This window comes from Falco rusticolus, chromosome 5 (assembly GCF_015220075.1).
Source record: "Falco rusticolus isolate bFalRus1 chromosome 5, bFalRus1.pri, whole genome shotgun sequence".
Classification (NCBI taxonomy): Eukaryota; Metazoa; Chordata; class Aves; order Falconiformes; family Falconidae; genus Falco; species Falco rusticolus.
In genome coordinates this window covers 68,918,832-68,935,201 of record NC_051191.1, presented here as the reverse complement: position 1 = coordinate 68,935,201, position 16,370 = coordinate 68,918,832, and the positions used below count along the sequence as shown (strand labels likewise).

The 16,370-nt window shown below is 42.9% G+C and overlaps 1 protein-coding gene across 15 annotated transcripts in view; it reads right to left on the bottom strand.

Moving 5' to 3' along the window:
* Positions 1-16,370, bottom strand: part of CACNA1C (calcium voltage-gated channel subunit alpha1 C) — a 441,719-nt gene that overhangs the window by 41,838 nt on the left and 383,511 nt on the right. For 7 of the 15 annotated variants that reach the window (XM_037387928.1, XM_037387931.1, XM_037387927.1 and 4 more), the window contains one exon: positions 13,053-13,136. In XM_037387928.1, coding sequence (XP_037243825.1) covers positions 13,053-13,136 — 84 coding nt within the window. Of the gene's footprint in view, positions 1-12,327; positions 12,412-13,052; positions 13,137-16,370 lie in introns of all 15 variants that reach the window. The other 8 variants (XM_037387930.1, XM_037387929.1, XM_037387932.1 and 5 more) reach the window with 2 other exon arrangements.

Below are 16,370 nucleotides of genomic sequence, written 5' to 3'. Positions count from 1 at the left end.
TCCTCATCTCTGTTACCATCCATGCCAATGGTTTTCTCATTGCTGTTCCTAAGTAGTCAAATGTGCCTCACTGCCTTTCCTATAGCAAAGTTAATATGGCTTTTAAACACCAAACCCAGCAGTATGTTTATCACTGTGCTGGAAAGGGCAGTCTCCTGTTCCTCCACCTCTTTAGGAAGATTTACCTCTCTATTACATTGATCATTATTCTCTTTTCCTTTTTATTTTCATTGTCTGGGAGGCACAGAGGGAAGAGAAATCTGTGGGGCTGGTCTTCCAAAAGAAGCACAGGCTGTATCTGGTTTTGACTCATTCTGAATGTCAGTTCTTTTCATATCCAGGTTCTCCCATCCCAAACACCCAAATAAATCCACCAGCTTGACTTCTTATCTGTACCAGTATTGTGAAAGCACAGCTGATCTGGAAGGCTGCATGCAGGGAGACGATCTCTGACATGGCTTGGCCAGCTAAGGTTCTTGTGTACTAAGACCGTGCCGCTGATTTTGATCTTGAAATGAAAAAGAAGAGACTGTTCAAAGCATTCATAGCAGTCTTGGTTACTTTAAAGACATGCTGTTGTGTGCTGTTTCAAGTACTGACTTTGCCGTTTCTTGTAACATCCCACAGCCTGTCTCAGAAAGGATGATGGCAGCAGAGCTCTTCTCTAAGATGAATTTCCCGAGACACAGGTAGGCAGGAGCTTTCCTTGTCTCCAACACCTTGCAATACTCCATTAGTACTGAGAGGCTCAGTAACATCTACTGGCTTCATCTTCCCTGGGGGCTGATGAGGAATTAAGTGAACTCCCACAAGCATGTCCCTCTGTCATGGCTGTGCTTGTCTTCAGTGCACTGAACATTTCAGTACTTCCGCAGCTATTTGTTAATTACTTATTAATTAGCTGATAGGATTCTGTGCTTTGGGAAAAGGCTAAGGAAGAAGGGAAAATGAAGAACAGATTGAAACTTGGTGCCTTCTGTGTACTGGTGTTACTGGGGTTTCTCTGGGCAGCCTCATCTGCCTAGGGCAGAAAGGAGGCTGGAGACCTTTGGAATTTCCTGGGCTCCATGTGTGAAGAGGTTTGCTGGGAGCTCAGTATGAAAGGTTTGTTGTGATGTGGTTGGCAGGAGAACGTGAATCCAGAAGGAAGCTTCAGCAGCATCTTTGCAGCTCCTGTATAACTGATGGGGAATTACACTGGTGGTGTTAGGGTCAGAGGCAGGGCTGTGGTCTGCAGCAAAATACCCACTCCTTAGTATGGTAACTCTTCTGGGGACTAATGGAGCCAGATGGTGACTAGCTCATGAGCAGGTTTTTCCAGGGAGGAAGACAAGCAGTCCATTAGATCAGAGACTCTGCATGCAGCTTTGCCGGGACCCTTCCTTTGGCAAGCCCAGAGACTCTGGGACAGGGTGAAGATGAATGAACCATCTTCTTCTTTGATGAAGGTGCTGAAAGAAACTGCACAAGCCATTGAAAACAGAAGAAAACCCAATCCACCTTCATTCAAATGCAACAGGAATGTGGATTGCAAGAAACAGTAGATACAGGTGAACTCTTCACCTCTGTTACTTTTGAGTAATGAATCTCTGCTCAAAGGAGGATAGCCAGAGATACCAGCAGCCCAAGGAAAGAGTTTCTTGTGGACCATTTTCATGTGAGATTTGTAGCAGTTAGTATTTAATTCCGAGGCTGTGTCTTTTCATTGCCTTTGAAATTAGAAAGTTATTTAATGTTGATGCAGAATGTTTCCTGGAAGACAGCAGCCTCAGAGCCATACTGGATTTCTGTATGTTAATATGGGATACAACAAAGCCTATGAGCCATTCTGGGATTGGAAATGTCAATCACAGGCATTATCAGAGCACATTAGATGTGATCATATGGAGACTGCAGCTAGCTGTTACAAAGCTACTGCGCAACATTTTTTTGTTCTACACCTCTTTCCAAGGACAAATGATTATTGATTTGATGAATTCTTTGGTTAAAAAAAAATAGTAGGGATAGTTTGGATTATATGTAACGCTCACTGTGTGTGATTTACCCCGTTCAAGTCTGGGCAAACAGCTGAGCCTCAAAATCCCTAGCTCTAAATACCGATTTCTTTTAGTGTCTTTCTATTGACAAGTGTCTTTCTATTGACCAGTGTTTCTTTACTACTGAGGCATCTTTGCCTTCATATCTGTTCATATTAGGAAAAGATGTCACTTGATTTGACTTTGGGTGAAGCAGATTTTTTCCCAGTCACTCAGACAAGGCTCAGCAGACGGCACTTCTGTTATTTCTGAGTTTAAAAGTGAGAGAATACTGGGATGTGACTAGCTGGGATGTCCCATTACTCTGCAACAGTTTTACTAGCAATTAGAGCTGGAGCCACTTTTTTGGCCATCAATCAGCTGACCGTAAGCAGCAATTCAGTCTCTACAGCTAGGTCATCGGGATGCATCAGGGAATGGGTCCCATTTAGCAGATGTCTAGGAATATATATGAAGCAGAAGTTATTTTCTTGGCATTTTGTGCTAAACAGTCTCCACAAAGAGCAGATCAGTGAGGGAAGGTAAGAGCACAGCCTTTTTGAAAAGAGTTGTCTAGTGAGAAATAAAAAAATCCATGTTACGTTTGCTTGGCTGGTACATATGAGGGTAGAAGGAGCAGGGCAGGAGCTAAATGAGGTTGATATATTGACTGTATTAGAAAAGGTAGGATTAGTTTAAACATGTTTACCTTTGATTACAAACCTGGCCTGGAGGCCACATTATTTTGCCTACCAGCAAAAACTCCAATCAGGTCTTTATATAACGTGAACCTTAAAAATTCCTGTTAATGTGCATTTGGGTTTGCAAAATGGTACCCATGACCATGCTTAACTGCTGCCCAGTGCCTGGCACAAAAACTTTCACAAAGGGAAGCAGCCTTTCCCCTGGACTAACAGTATCTGGGCTGAACACAGACAAGAAAAATCACTGATACAGTATGTAAAGGGGAACTAATGACTGCCTTGCTGAAAACTATTCCTAGTGCTCCTGGGAATGGGAAACATGATTTCTGCCACCCAAGATTCCAGCAAAATTTGGAGAAAGTCACTAGGGATAAGAAGATAGGGGAGAAGAGAAAGTTAAAGAGGAAAACAAGTAAAATACTTGTGTTTTCCTTTCTTCTGTCACCTTCATTGCTTTCATTGCAACTGGCAGGGCAATCTGGAACCAGTTAGCAGATCTCTAAATATGCATAATAGTACGAGATGGTGCATGCAGTGAGGTCTTGGAGGCCCAATGTTAAAAGGTCTTGTAATTTGGATGAAGAACAGAACCTTTTTCAGAAAAACTGAATGAGTGAAATACAGGGGATTGTGCACACTTTATTACTGCAGTCTGTGTGTGGAGAACAGCAATGTTGGAAAGTTCCTTGGGCGTTCTCGTCAAAGTAGGTCTTAGAAAAAGGAGAATTAAATGCCAGAAAACATCTTTCACTTCTTCAAGGAATTGCCTTAGATGACAGAACTAGCTGGATTTGAACTCACCTGAGCACTTTTTTGACCATCTAACTTATGGTGTTTAGGGAGCTATCATTAATTAACATTAATATATTCAGAGGCTATCTAAGGGATCAGATTTTTCTATGGATACATATAAAGATACAATCTCTACTAGAGTTCAGGGAAAGTTAAAAGAAACTTTTGCTAGGCAAAAAGAAATGATTTATCCTGGCTAGCAAGCCAATGGAAAATATAACCAGCTTGGGGTAGTTCTAGTGTTTTTTATTATTTTTTCTTTTGAGCTTTTTAACTAGCTTTGTGGGAAAACATACTGGAATTAAAAGGAAAATGAAATACAACTGTATTATATCACAAATGTTGATACCAGAACATTGTAGTATTTTTTTTTTAAAGTGAGGTGGTAGAAAAATTACAAGAAAAATTAAGTGCTGGTCAGAAAATCTGGATGTAGGCTTTTTAAAGAGCTCTTTGTACTGAAATATACATCACACATTTTACCATTGAACCAACACAGGACAAGGCCTGTGGTACTTTTTGTTCCTACTATTAGCTATTACTGTTATTGTAGCAATAAATCACAGTCCAACAAGAAAACAGGATTCCTTCTTTAAAAGTCTTAAAACCCACCAAGGTTTTGGGTATGTGAAAGCCCACAGTAATTACAAGCACGAGTCACTCCTCAGTGCAGTCAGTAAGACACTGTGCCCCACCATTTTAAAGAGAGGTCTGAACATTTTCACTCAGAAGGACTCCAGACTGGTTTGTGCATCAAGTCTTACAGCTATAGGGCTATATAACTTTCTTTTTCTTAAATTTATCCAATAAGGCAGATTTATTTTTATGCTACTCTTAAATCTCCCCTGCATTAAAATACATTCTGATTATTCCACACACCTGGAATAATGTTGGAAGCCAAGTATAACAAGTAGTTTTGTGGAAATCACAATATTGAGGTATTTCCTCAAAACTGGGTAGTATGGTGAGTCTTTCAAAGTGGGAGCTACATGCTTTCTTCATATGGTGCTAATACTGCTAGTCATCAGTAACAGTTCAAATACTCAGGTAAACTGAGGAAGGACTCATCTGCATTTACTATCTCCATTTTCTGCAAAAAATATGTACTTTTTTCTGTTTGCCCATGTTTCATATAGGTTTCCTTACACATAAACTTGCACAGTTACTAAAATCACCTAACTTTGAATGGGCAAATCACATCATGAACTCTGGAAATGCACTCAGAATATCAACGTTTTTAAGCCAAAAGAGAATAAAAAAAGAGGCCCCATCTTCATGACAGAAATGTACATACATAAACCCAAAAAAACCCCCGTTCAAACATGGTTGTGGTCAGATAGTGTTACCATACTTCTTTCTCACCAACACAGGGTGAAAAACATGCAGCAGAATTCTTGATTAAGCATGGTAGGTGATCAAATTCAAATCAATCTAAGACTCATTTGGGGAGGAGTTCAGAGAAGCTCTCCTGATGTTCACCAAAGGCAAAATAAAGCACTAGTAACTGCCACTGCTACAGCTCACAACCATGCTTCAACTTGGCTTCCTACATACAGAAGCTGGGGCCACCGTGGTGTGTTACCTGGATTATTCCTATGATAAAATCACCCCCAGATATTAGAAAAAGCAAACTAAATCCACCCCCACCCCCATCAATTTTATCAGTAGTTTTCCCAAAAAGAAAACAAGTCATATATACATACATATACACGCACACAGGGATAGCTCAGGACTACGCACAACTTCTAGGATGGCAGCAGTAAGGGTATGACAACACAAGATGTCAAAAGAAGCCACTGTGCTTCTCCAGCCCTTTGCTACATAATTTGGAGGCCTCTGCTACTCAGACAGCATTTGAGAAAGAGAGAGAGAGAGGGAGGGAGGGAGATGTTTTCTACCTCTTCTGGGAGGTTTGGGTAAACGAACTTGTGCGTTCCAGGAATTGCAAAGATTTGTGTCCAGTGGCAGCTGATGGCCAAAATCTGAGCAGCAAAGGGCACGGAAGCGGAGAGAACCAGACAGGCAGAGACAGAAAGACAGACAGACGCAGCGACAGAGATGAATGCCAGTCCCAACTGAGGTGCAGGCTAGATGTATGTCGTCCTTCCACCGATCCTTGCTCCCATTGCGGGGGTGTGTGTGTATAGGACTGTGTCACAGGGGGCGACCACTCTGGTCCTTGCACAGGTGAAATGCCCTGGGGCAGCTCTGCCTGAATAAGGACCGCAGGATTTATGCCACTGGTTCTCTGCCTTCAGACACATTGATTGAGGGTGAAAATGAACTTGTGAGGTTTAGTGTGGCTGGAGACGAGGGAGAGGACAGCAAGGGAGAAAAGGAAGAAAGGCAGGGGGTGGGTTAAAAGGGAGAAGTGCAGCAGAAGGTGAGAGGGAGACTTGAGTATAGGCTGTCAGCTATTCCAAAGAATGGGAGCAGGAGCCCATGACAAATCATATGAAGCCTCTCGACATCAAAAGCAAGATGACTGTAAGGAAAGGCCCCATGCGCCAGGTTTAAGCCTGAGCTGCTTTACTTCAGAAATAAAAATGACTAAAGGAGAAATCACTGCACAGGTCTCCAAGTATTCTTGGGAGCTGGATGCTTAGGTACTTTTCTGGCCTTACTGCATCAGTACTCAGGAATCAACCAAGCTGCAACCCTCTGCTGACTTCCTACCAGAATCTGGAAATTTTTACAGAAGTGCAAGATATGAAGTACTCAGTTCTCCTGAATATCTGATAGACAAACACCAAACCACTGCCCAGCAGACCTGGGAACTATAGACCTGACCGATGTTTTCTAGGGGAACTCATAGGGCAAGATGGCTTTTGGCTTTCTCTAACCTTCTTCATAGAGGTGCTACTTCCTGAAGCACCCAGGTCCTGTGTCTCCCAGATGCCGCCCTGGATCAAATATCTCACATAACATTGTACTTTCCTTTTTTTCTCTTCCTGTCACCTCCTCCATTAAAAAAACCCACCATCTCCATCAACCCTCAAACCAGTCGCAATGCTCACTCTTAGGCAAATGTGTGCTGCTACAACAGGAGGGCAGGGAAATACTCCATTATTTCACAAAAGCCCGCAAGTCACCAATTCCCTTGTCCCTGACAGTTCTCATCTCATATCCATGCACACCCCCCTGGCTTGTCATGTCTCCTGTACTGCACTGCATACCTGTCATGGGTATCTCTCCCTCTGTCCTGCAGTGTTCACAGACACACTCAGACACGCAAGTATGGTCACTGAGTGGAACAGGCAGGATGGATACCAGTCCAGATGGTTTTGCTGAGTCATCCTCATGCACTCCCAGACACAGCTGATGCACACGAGGTACCCGCACATGCAGACATGCTCAGAGGCACTGGCAGAAGCCCTTGGCACCAGGCTCACAAGTAGGCACAACCCCTTCCTCCCTGACATTCTTTCAAGACAGACAGACAATCAAACACACTGTCACTGGTACCTATGCTGGTGCTCTGGAGACACACATGCTCCCACCTGAACATGCCTCTGTAACTCAAACACATCTGCATGCTGTGAATTGCTCCCTGCAGCTGGATGGGCCAACCTCTTGGCTGGCCACAGGGACTTATCCAGCTCAGCAGGCACCTCTATGGCCATCGCTTCGGTGGCAAACAAAGCCTCAGCCACAGTACATCTTTGCTCTGACACCAGCATGGGAAAGGGTGAATGAAAAAGGACCCCATGGGACCAGAGAGGTGTCAGCTTTTCTCTCTGACTGAGAGGAAGGAGGTTGCATTAGCAGCTTTCCCAGTGACTCAGGGTCTGACTGGTTTTAGTCCATCACTTTGGGCACTGTACCACCGAGCACAAATTAAACTTGAGTTCCCCCTTTGATACAGTGCAACAAATAGTAATGAGCAACTTTCTTTGCCTGGAGGAGGGGACAGCAGGCTGTCAGTCAGCTTCACAGCACTCCAGGCTTTGTCTGCTGATGTGAAAAGGAAGCAAATGCAAGCCTGTGCCTTGGGATACTTCTGCGATAATACATTCCAATTTTTCTGGCTTTTATTCAACCCCCGTAATATGTTTTTTTCCTATTATTATGATGATGATGATGATTTTTACCACCTTAATGTTTTCTTCTAAGGAGCTTAAAGGGTTTTGTAAACACTAATGACAATGCTTTCTTAACATTGGGAAAAGTAATCTCCAATTTACTGATGGGGAGACTGAGGTATAGGAATCTAGTCAAAGTCCAAGGAATACAAGCCACAGGCCCTGCTTTCCAGGCACTATATATTACAACATCTTCCATCTTGTTTCCCAAAAGTCATTCTTGGTCTTAGCACTTAAAAAGAGTTGACACTCTTGTCACTCAGATGTGGTCTCTGACTTGGAAATTATTTTTTACACAGCAGATTAAAAAGTCCTCCCTTCCCTCTTTAGTTACTTATGAAGTGGCTTAAGAGTGGCCCAAAACAGAGCAATTGAGTATTTCCAGTAAGTTCTGAAAAATCTTCATTCTGTGACTAGGAAATTAGTTATCTTAACACTCGGTGAGAAGCAAGGCTCTGAAAATGCAGCCTGAAAGTAAGGCAATTTAAAAGTGAATTTGGTGGAAACTGTGCCACTCTCTCAAGTTTTCAAACCCACCAGATTTTAACCTGCCCTGTGCCCTTTGCATGCACTTAGTTGTGTGAGATGCACATCCATGTGTCTGTACAGGGAGCTGGCTGGTGGGACTAGGGGACCTGGGAGATGTTCCCACGTTGCAGTAAGCAAGTGGGCCTAATGTGATGCTGTTGGACTTACCACTTGACAATCTCCACACCATGGAGGTGTTTTAAATGGAGGCTTCCTAAAGGACTCAGAAATGCTGAAGGCAAACTGGGGGCTTACCTCATGAGTACATGCCTTCTCACTATTTTTGAATGCACAGCCATGCTAACAAAAATATGCTGAGCTTGACATGCAAGCGTACACTCACCCACCGGCATGCAGATGAACATGCCTGCATACAGGAAACTCTCAGATACAAACACCCATCCATAAGCAGATCAAACTGGCACAGTAAGATAGCCACATTGGCTCAGAAAACATGTTTAGAGACTCAGTTTCATACACAACAACCTATGTGCCTCCATCAATAACCATTCACAACACAAATATGTATGAAATACGTAGGCTTGCATTCACTCTCTCTTTCCCCCGCACATGGATTCATGTCTGCTCACTCTCCCATGGATTTGTAGCCCGTACACAGGCATCCAAACACATTCAGGAACATTAACTACAGCCGATGGAGTGCACACACGAAGATCCACCCATGCACACTCACATATATCTTAACGAAGATTTTAGTCTGGGAAATTCCTTTTCAAGAAACAAAAATAATTGTCAAAAGGAAAAAACAGAGCATGGGGAAATGCACAAATAGATGCAAGCGCATACCTACATGCACACTGTGGAGCCTGTCAGTCAGGGTTCCCACCGCAACTACAGCTATCGCAGCTCAGCACCTGCTGGGTATGCTTCCCCTGTATGCAAACGTCTGGTGAACCTCACAGACATTTCACGCTTACATTTCTATGGCCACGTCAGACTAACCTGTGCCAGGTACCTCCATCTCCCCTAACTGACCGCAATGAAAACTGTCCCTTAGCTCCAAAAGCAGCACTTTCCAAGACCCTACCAGAAATATTCCTCGGCTTCTAAGGAGTTGGACAGAAACATCTTACCTGCACCTGACCAGGCTAAATGTCTCCAATTAGTGGAATTTATTGGCATTTTAGGGTTTATTTTTTCTTTCTTTTTCGGACGCCAGGTGTCTTGGAACAAGACAAGACAGTATACAGAAACACAAGGCAGGGTTTGCTCAAACCCACAAACAGCAAGAAAGCAACAAGCTCCTGAGGAGAAGGGGAGGAGTATATCTGAGAAACTGCCTCACACTGCTTGGGAAGATAACAACTGTCCATCCAAGATGGGCTGCTACTTCCAAAGCCCGTTTGCTACAGATGTAACATATCAAGTGCTGCTAGCAGGAAGGGAATCCAACAGGACAAACCAACATACAAAACATTCTCTTATTCAATAAGGGTTATAAGTGCAAAGGGATTTCAGAACATTTCAGAACAAACTCAATCCATAGCTGCTGCTCATTTATCAGTGCATCAAAAGATTGTGCAAGTTTTTAGTAACAAACATTAGAAACTAGTAGCAAAGGACTTGCCTAGATAAAAAGAGAAGATTTAAACATGCCAGGTAACAAAAAGACGTGTGCAGAAATCTGTAAAAACTGTATAGAAGGAAAGGATTCTTTAGAGGAAACAGAGGGACCATCACGCAATGCTCTTCATAACCCTTCCTAAAAGTCAGGGCCGCTCCTGCTGCCTCCTCAACTAAGACAGGTGATGGTTGTTTGGACAGAGGCACACCCTCATTTTTCATAGACTTCTATAACCAAAAGCTGGATTCTGGGCCTTGGCTGGCACAAACCTGAATTTAGATAGGGAACAGAAAAGAGAGAGTGCCTTGTCAGTGGTAATTAAGCACACCAGTATGGATAGCCCTGGAGACTGAAGATCAGAACATCGCACAATTAGCAGCAGCGTGACCTTCTTGACAACCTACTAAGAACAAATGTGATTTATCCTACTTAAATTTACTCTCTGAGCACTGGGTGTCTAGACGAACCTAACAAACCTAGACACTCACCAGTCACTGGATGGGCACCTCCAAAGAGCAATTCATTTCCCCTGTCATAGACACATACAGGGAGACACCAGCTGGCCTGGGGGGGGATGCATTTCTCTCCATGGACAGTAAGAGGAGGCCTGAGTGACTATCTGTCTTCCTCTCAGATGACTAAAGTTTAATGAGATGTATATCAAAGTGACTGAACCCATGATGTAAAAAGATCTTTAATTTATAGGAAACTACTGTGAATTTCTTCCAAAGGATCCATTAGATTTTCCCTCCAGTACAGGGTTTCTGACTATGATAGACCTCCATTTATTTATCAAAGCACAAGGATTTCCCTCCTTTCTGCTTGGAAGACTTTTGTATAGATTCAAATACAACAGTCAGGAAAGTCTTCTTGATATTTAGCCTAATTCATCTCCAGTTAACTGTACTTATTTCCTCAATTACCATTTACAGTTCTGCCTCTATGGATGAGAACTGACCTTTTCCACATTCTGAAGGCTATTGCCAGGTTCCCCATTTAGTTTTCTTGCAACTAGTACGGCATACAAAAAGCTTTCATTTCATTCTTTAAAATTAACAACTTCAGCCTGCTGATCATTGTAATTGCCCTCTACAAAGTCAGCCCAATCCTAATATCTCTCTAATAAAAGGGTACCCAAAATTGTTTACAACATTCTAGGGGAAATTTTGTAAGCAACTTTCTATGTCCGGAAAGTGGAAAATTTAAGAGATGCAAGATAAAAGTTCATTTTCAGTTAGAAACTATTTTCCATTCTCTCAAAAAGACAAGGAACATAGACTAGTGTCAAATAAAATATTTCATTTACTCTAAATCAAAATATTACAACTTGGATAAATGTCCCTGTTTCAGAATTAAAAAAAAAGAAAAGTGGTTGAACCAAGATAAAAAAATATTTTGTTCGGAAAGTTCTAAGTAAGGCATTTTGAATTTTTCAAAATGTTGCCTACATATTTCCCTAAACTCAGCACTGAGTGAAAACTATGCTATCACTTTTCTACTTGCGATGGATTGCCTCTACAGTACATAACAATTCCAAGCTGGAATGTTTATTCAACAGCCACATCATTTTGCAATTCATGATTGATTTGCTCTTCATTAACATATTTACAGCAATTTTCTTTCAATCTTTCTATTTTCCTGGCCTTGCTAAGCTGAATTTTGCCATGCAATTTTTGTCTGTGCTCACAAACCCAGTGGGTCCTTTGTAGTCTTTCTTTTGGGAATCTGTGCATTTCCTGCCTGTCCTTTGTCTATTTATTCTATAATTCTACATCCATCCACCTCCAAAAAAAGACAGAGGAAAAAGTTTGCCTGATGTGATTTATTCTTTGAACACCAGCTGCTCATTTCAGTCTCCGTGGCTCATTCAATCCTTCACCTGTCTGCTGAGATGGGTGCTAGTGGGGCCAATGAGTTTCAATTGTGCCGGTGGAATTTGTGAGATGGAGCAAACCGGGTTGCAAACCCCCCAAAAATGGGTTGAAACTTTGTTTTTCTTCGGGCTTTCTGTTTTGTTTTTATTTGATTTACCTTTTTTCAAATAAGTAATGGAACATTAGGAGCAGGTTCCTCTAAACAGAGATGATTTGGTCTTTATTTCTTTTGGAGAAAGCCTGGGTGACGAGGCACAGGGAGGATTCCTGGTTTGGTTCCCGCAGTTCTACCTCGAAAGAACTGACGTTTAGCTTTCTGTGGGGTGGAGAGTACTGAACTGCCATGGGAAGCAAAGCATTACACTGAGTAGACCAAAGTGCTGGCCTGGGACTATTCTAGCAGCTTCCCATGGCACAAATAGCTTTTTCACTTACACTCCACGTTTCCCATCACTTTTCCTGCTATACAGTTTAATTCATGCCAGGCGGGTTATGAAGGGAAGAAAATGACGCAACAGTCAAAAAGTCCTTTAAGTCGTTCCAAAAATTAAAACAAAATAAAAAGAAAACAAAACAAACAAAGGGGGGGGGAGGAGGAGAGAGAGAGAGCGCTTCAAAACTAAACAAAAAGCTCTGAAAACAAACTCAAAAGAAAGGAGGAAGGGGGAGGAAAAAACCAAAAAGAACCCGGGAAAGGCAAATGAATGTTAGAGCAGGCACGATCATGGACAGACGCCAGCTACTTACGTTCACCTCGGTGATTGCTATATCAACAATGCTACCCACAACAATCAAGGCGTCAAATGTATTCCATGCATCACAGAAATAGTGCTGCATGTGGCAGAGAAGCCAAGGAAAGAGAGAGAGAGAGAGAGAGAAAGGAAGAGAAAGAAAGAAAGAATGAAGGAGGGGGGAGGGGGGGAGGGAGAGAGAGAGGGAAAGGGAGAAAAGAGGGAAAAAAAGTAAAAAATAAAATAAAATAAAACAAAAAACCAAAATAAAACAAAACAAAAGCATGAAAGAGGGAGAGAAGAGGAAAAAAATAAGAAAAGAAAGAGGTTACGTGGGCATATTAAATAGTCTCTTACCACTCTACAGTATTGGTTGTTCAAACCTCTGTAACATTTCACATGATGGAGGGTATCAACAAAAGCCTGGTTAGTCAGAAAGTTACACTCAAGCATGTCTACCTTTTGGAGGGAAAAAAAGCACACATGCCCCAAACTCTGTGCGCTTTCACCAGTCACAGCCTTGGGGCGAGCTATGACAAGTGAAAAAGAAGGAGGCATTTCCCCCCCCTCCTTTTTTTTTCCCTGGGAGAAGGAGAAGGACGACGGCAAGTTCAATAAAAGCATGACTAGAGGGAAAAAAACCAGAAAAAAAAAAGAGAGAGAAAGAAAGAGAGAAAGAAAGAAGGAACAGCAGAGGAGGAGGAGGTGGTGGTATCCTGGGGAGGGTAGAGTAATACTCACATTAGTTTCACTGAGAATGACGTCTATAATGCTGCCAATTACGATGAGGAAGTCAAAAACATTCCAAGGATCACTAAAGTAACCCTACATAAGGAAGGGGCAGGCAGGATGGGGATTAAAAAGGAATGTTAGACAGACAAAAACAGTTCAAAATTACCATTAGAATTACTGCCCTGATACCTCAAGGGGTTTTCTTCTTAAGTCTACTTGTTGCGTCTCAAGCTGTAGCCCAGTCCTGGGATCCCTGACTTGTGTGAGGAGCCACTCTCCAGCTAATGTGATCCCAGGCAGCCATCCCTCCCCTCCAGCTGTGGGATGGGGAGTGAAGGGAAGCCCCACAGATCACTTTGAGCATGGCTGCTCACAGGAGTAGGGCTTGTAGGACCAGCTCCTCCAGATATCTCCGACTCCTAGCAACACAGCGCCCTTCCCCATTTGATTTAGGTTTGGCTGGGGAAAGAGTACAGGAATGGTGTCATACAGGTCTCTCAAGAAACAGCTCCCCTTCTGCCAGTGTGAATATCAATCCACCAGTCCATCTTCCAAATGTAACGCCCTGCGCTGGCACTGGGAATGGCCAGCTGCCATGTCCTGGTGGAGCAGAGGGCACAGTTGAGCTGGGGATGTGCTATTTAAACCTCGCTATCACCTTTATTTTTACGCGGCCACAATGAGTATTATGACAGTCAGCAGCCTAACAGTTTCTATTACTAATGCTTTAGCTCCTGTCTTAAAACTACAGAGCAGGACTGGTATTTCTTTTACTCTGAAAGCACGTCTGCATCACAAAATGAAGGTGTGAATGTAGCATGTGCTGGCACATCCTGCCAGGAAGGGGTACGAACAAGAGCAAAGTCAGCTTCAGCATGTGCTCAGAGTGAGACTTAGTGCTCACTCAGGCCAGAGATAGTGCCACAGCATCACTGTCACATTAGCTGTCTAGGACAAGCTGTGGCAGATCCCCTAGCATGTGCTAAACTCACACCTTCATTTTGCTGTGCAGAATCACTTTCGGGGGCTATCTCAGACACCTCATGGTCCTAAGCAGAGCTCAGGAGATGCTAATCAACACTGCTTACTATCCCCATCCTGCATGATTTTTCACTGGATAGGCTGTAAGGATATAGGACCCTTTTGGAAAAGGTTCTGTTCAGCCCAGAAAATGAGCTTTTATATGTAAACTTCCTGTACAAGTCAATGTCATGAGCAAAGAAAATTTATCTTGGCTCACTGAACACCTGTGCCAACTTCTTCCCCTTGTTCTGCAGTCTTAAAAGGAGGCGAACATACAAATCCTCCATGCTCCTTTTTATGTGTTTGGTTTTGTGAGCATGGGCTACTCTGACCTCCCTGTTTCCCAGCTGCAGCATGTCTCCAGTGAGACTGAACCCAAGTTGCACTGTGACTGCTATTCTTAGCCAGAGAGGCAGGTCATGGGTAAAGTGTGAGTCTGTGTTCCCAGGCAGTGTTGCAGAAAGCAAAAAGGAGAAAGGAAAGAAAAAAAAAAATAAATCCCAGCACTGGCACTGTACAAGCCATGCTTGGGAACCTGAAATTACTGTGGGTTCAACCATCACGTGGAGAAGCCACTGGCAAAAAGTGTCTTTGTAAATGCTGAAACACTGCCTCCAGGATGCTTTGAGACTCACAGTTATAAACTGCATTACACTTGGGGCAGGGAAAAAAAAAAAAAAGAAAAAAGGATGAATCAGAGAAAGCCACTGCCCAGCTGGTTCCACACCAGTGAAGGGAGCTGGTAAAGTGGACTTTGAAATCTCCTCAAAACCAGAAGAAAAACCCCTTTATTCTGCAGCCTGAAATAGGCAACTCTTAGCAGATCTACACTGGGAGGAGTAGTCATCCCATGGCTACATATTACTACGCAATTAGCTACAACAGGGAGGAAGGAAACAGAAGCAAAAGCAAATTCAGAGAATATTATTATTCAGCATCCAGCCTAGAAAATACACAACAAATATTAGAATGAATTCAGCAGTGATGTCCAGCATCGTTAGCAACCAGATGGACCTGGAATAAAACTGTAATTAGACTTCACCAAGAGGAAGGGGAGGGAGAGAACAGCAGATTAAATTGTAGAGGCAAATGCATTTTGAATAAATAAAGGACAGACAGACCATACAGAGTTGCAAAAAGTGCCTTTGCAGCCTGATGCGACCCTGGCAGACAGTACACTTGCAGGATCAGAGAGAACGGACAGACAACAGACCCAATCCTCCTGCCCCTGTTCATGTGCACGGTCCTGCCGAAGGCAATGGCATTGCTCACATGCCAAACAAATACATGCATTCAATAGCATGGCTATCTTCCAGTTCCTTCTAAAATGGCATAGTTTAGGAACTATTACGGATTTCAGCAGGAACCCAAACAACTCCAAAAAATCAGAGGTTGCTTTTGGGCAGCTGCAAGGGTAAAGATCCAAAACAAACTGTTCAGGTTGTGCCCAGCAAGATGATGACTATCTATTTTTAAATCAATGGTGATTGATAGGTGGATATTTTTACTATGATTGGCATCATACTGCAAAGAATGTTTTTGGTGTAACCAAATTCACAATTTATTTTTACTCAGCAACTTCTTGCATAGAACCCAATAGCCACTGCTGCTGGTAAACCAGCATTTGCTGTTGGTACAAAACCCAGGTGACCAGTAGCATTGAATCCTGTCCTCAGGTGACTGCTGAAGCCAGTGAATTAAATTTTGCTCCCATTTGCAGTAATGCAACCTCACTGGCAGCAATGACACTGCACTGACACAGTTGACACATCTCAGGAGGGATTCAGACCTGGAAAGAAAAGGTCCCTTTTTCATTGCCATCACAAATAGCTGCTTTGGACCTTTGTGACACCACAGCATATCTGGAGTCACTCTACTAACTTTGGTAGTGTCGCTCCAGATTTAGACTGTGAGGTCTTTCTCCTGGGATGCTCTGCTGAGCCTCATCAGCCAGCTCTTTGCTTGAAAGTCATGGGCAGGTCTGCTCTGGAATCACAGAAAAAGCATCGTGGTCTGTTATTGTGTGTCTGTAAGGTGAGCTCAGAGAGCTCTTCTCTTCCTCCTGTACCTCTTAGATGAGGGATAGAGCAGAACCATGGATATGAATGCAATTTTACTCAACCCAACATCCAATATGCCAGTGTTGAATTAAGGAAACACATGAATTTTAAAACCTTCCTTTCCTCCTCACCTGCTCCCTCTGTGTTTCAAACAGAAGGGTGAAAAACAGGAAGATATTATTCACAGTAAGAGAGCTCAAAGAAAACAGAGAACATAGGTGCTTCACTTGTGTGCAAGGTAATG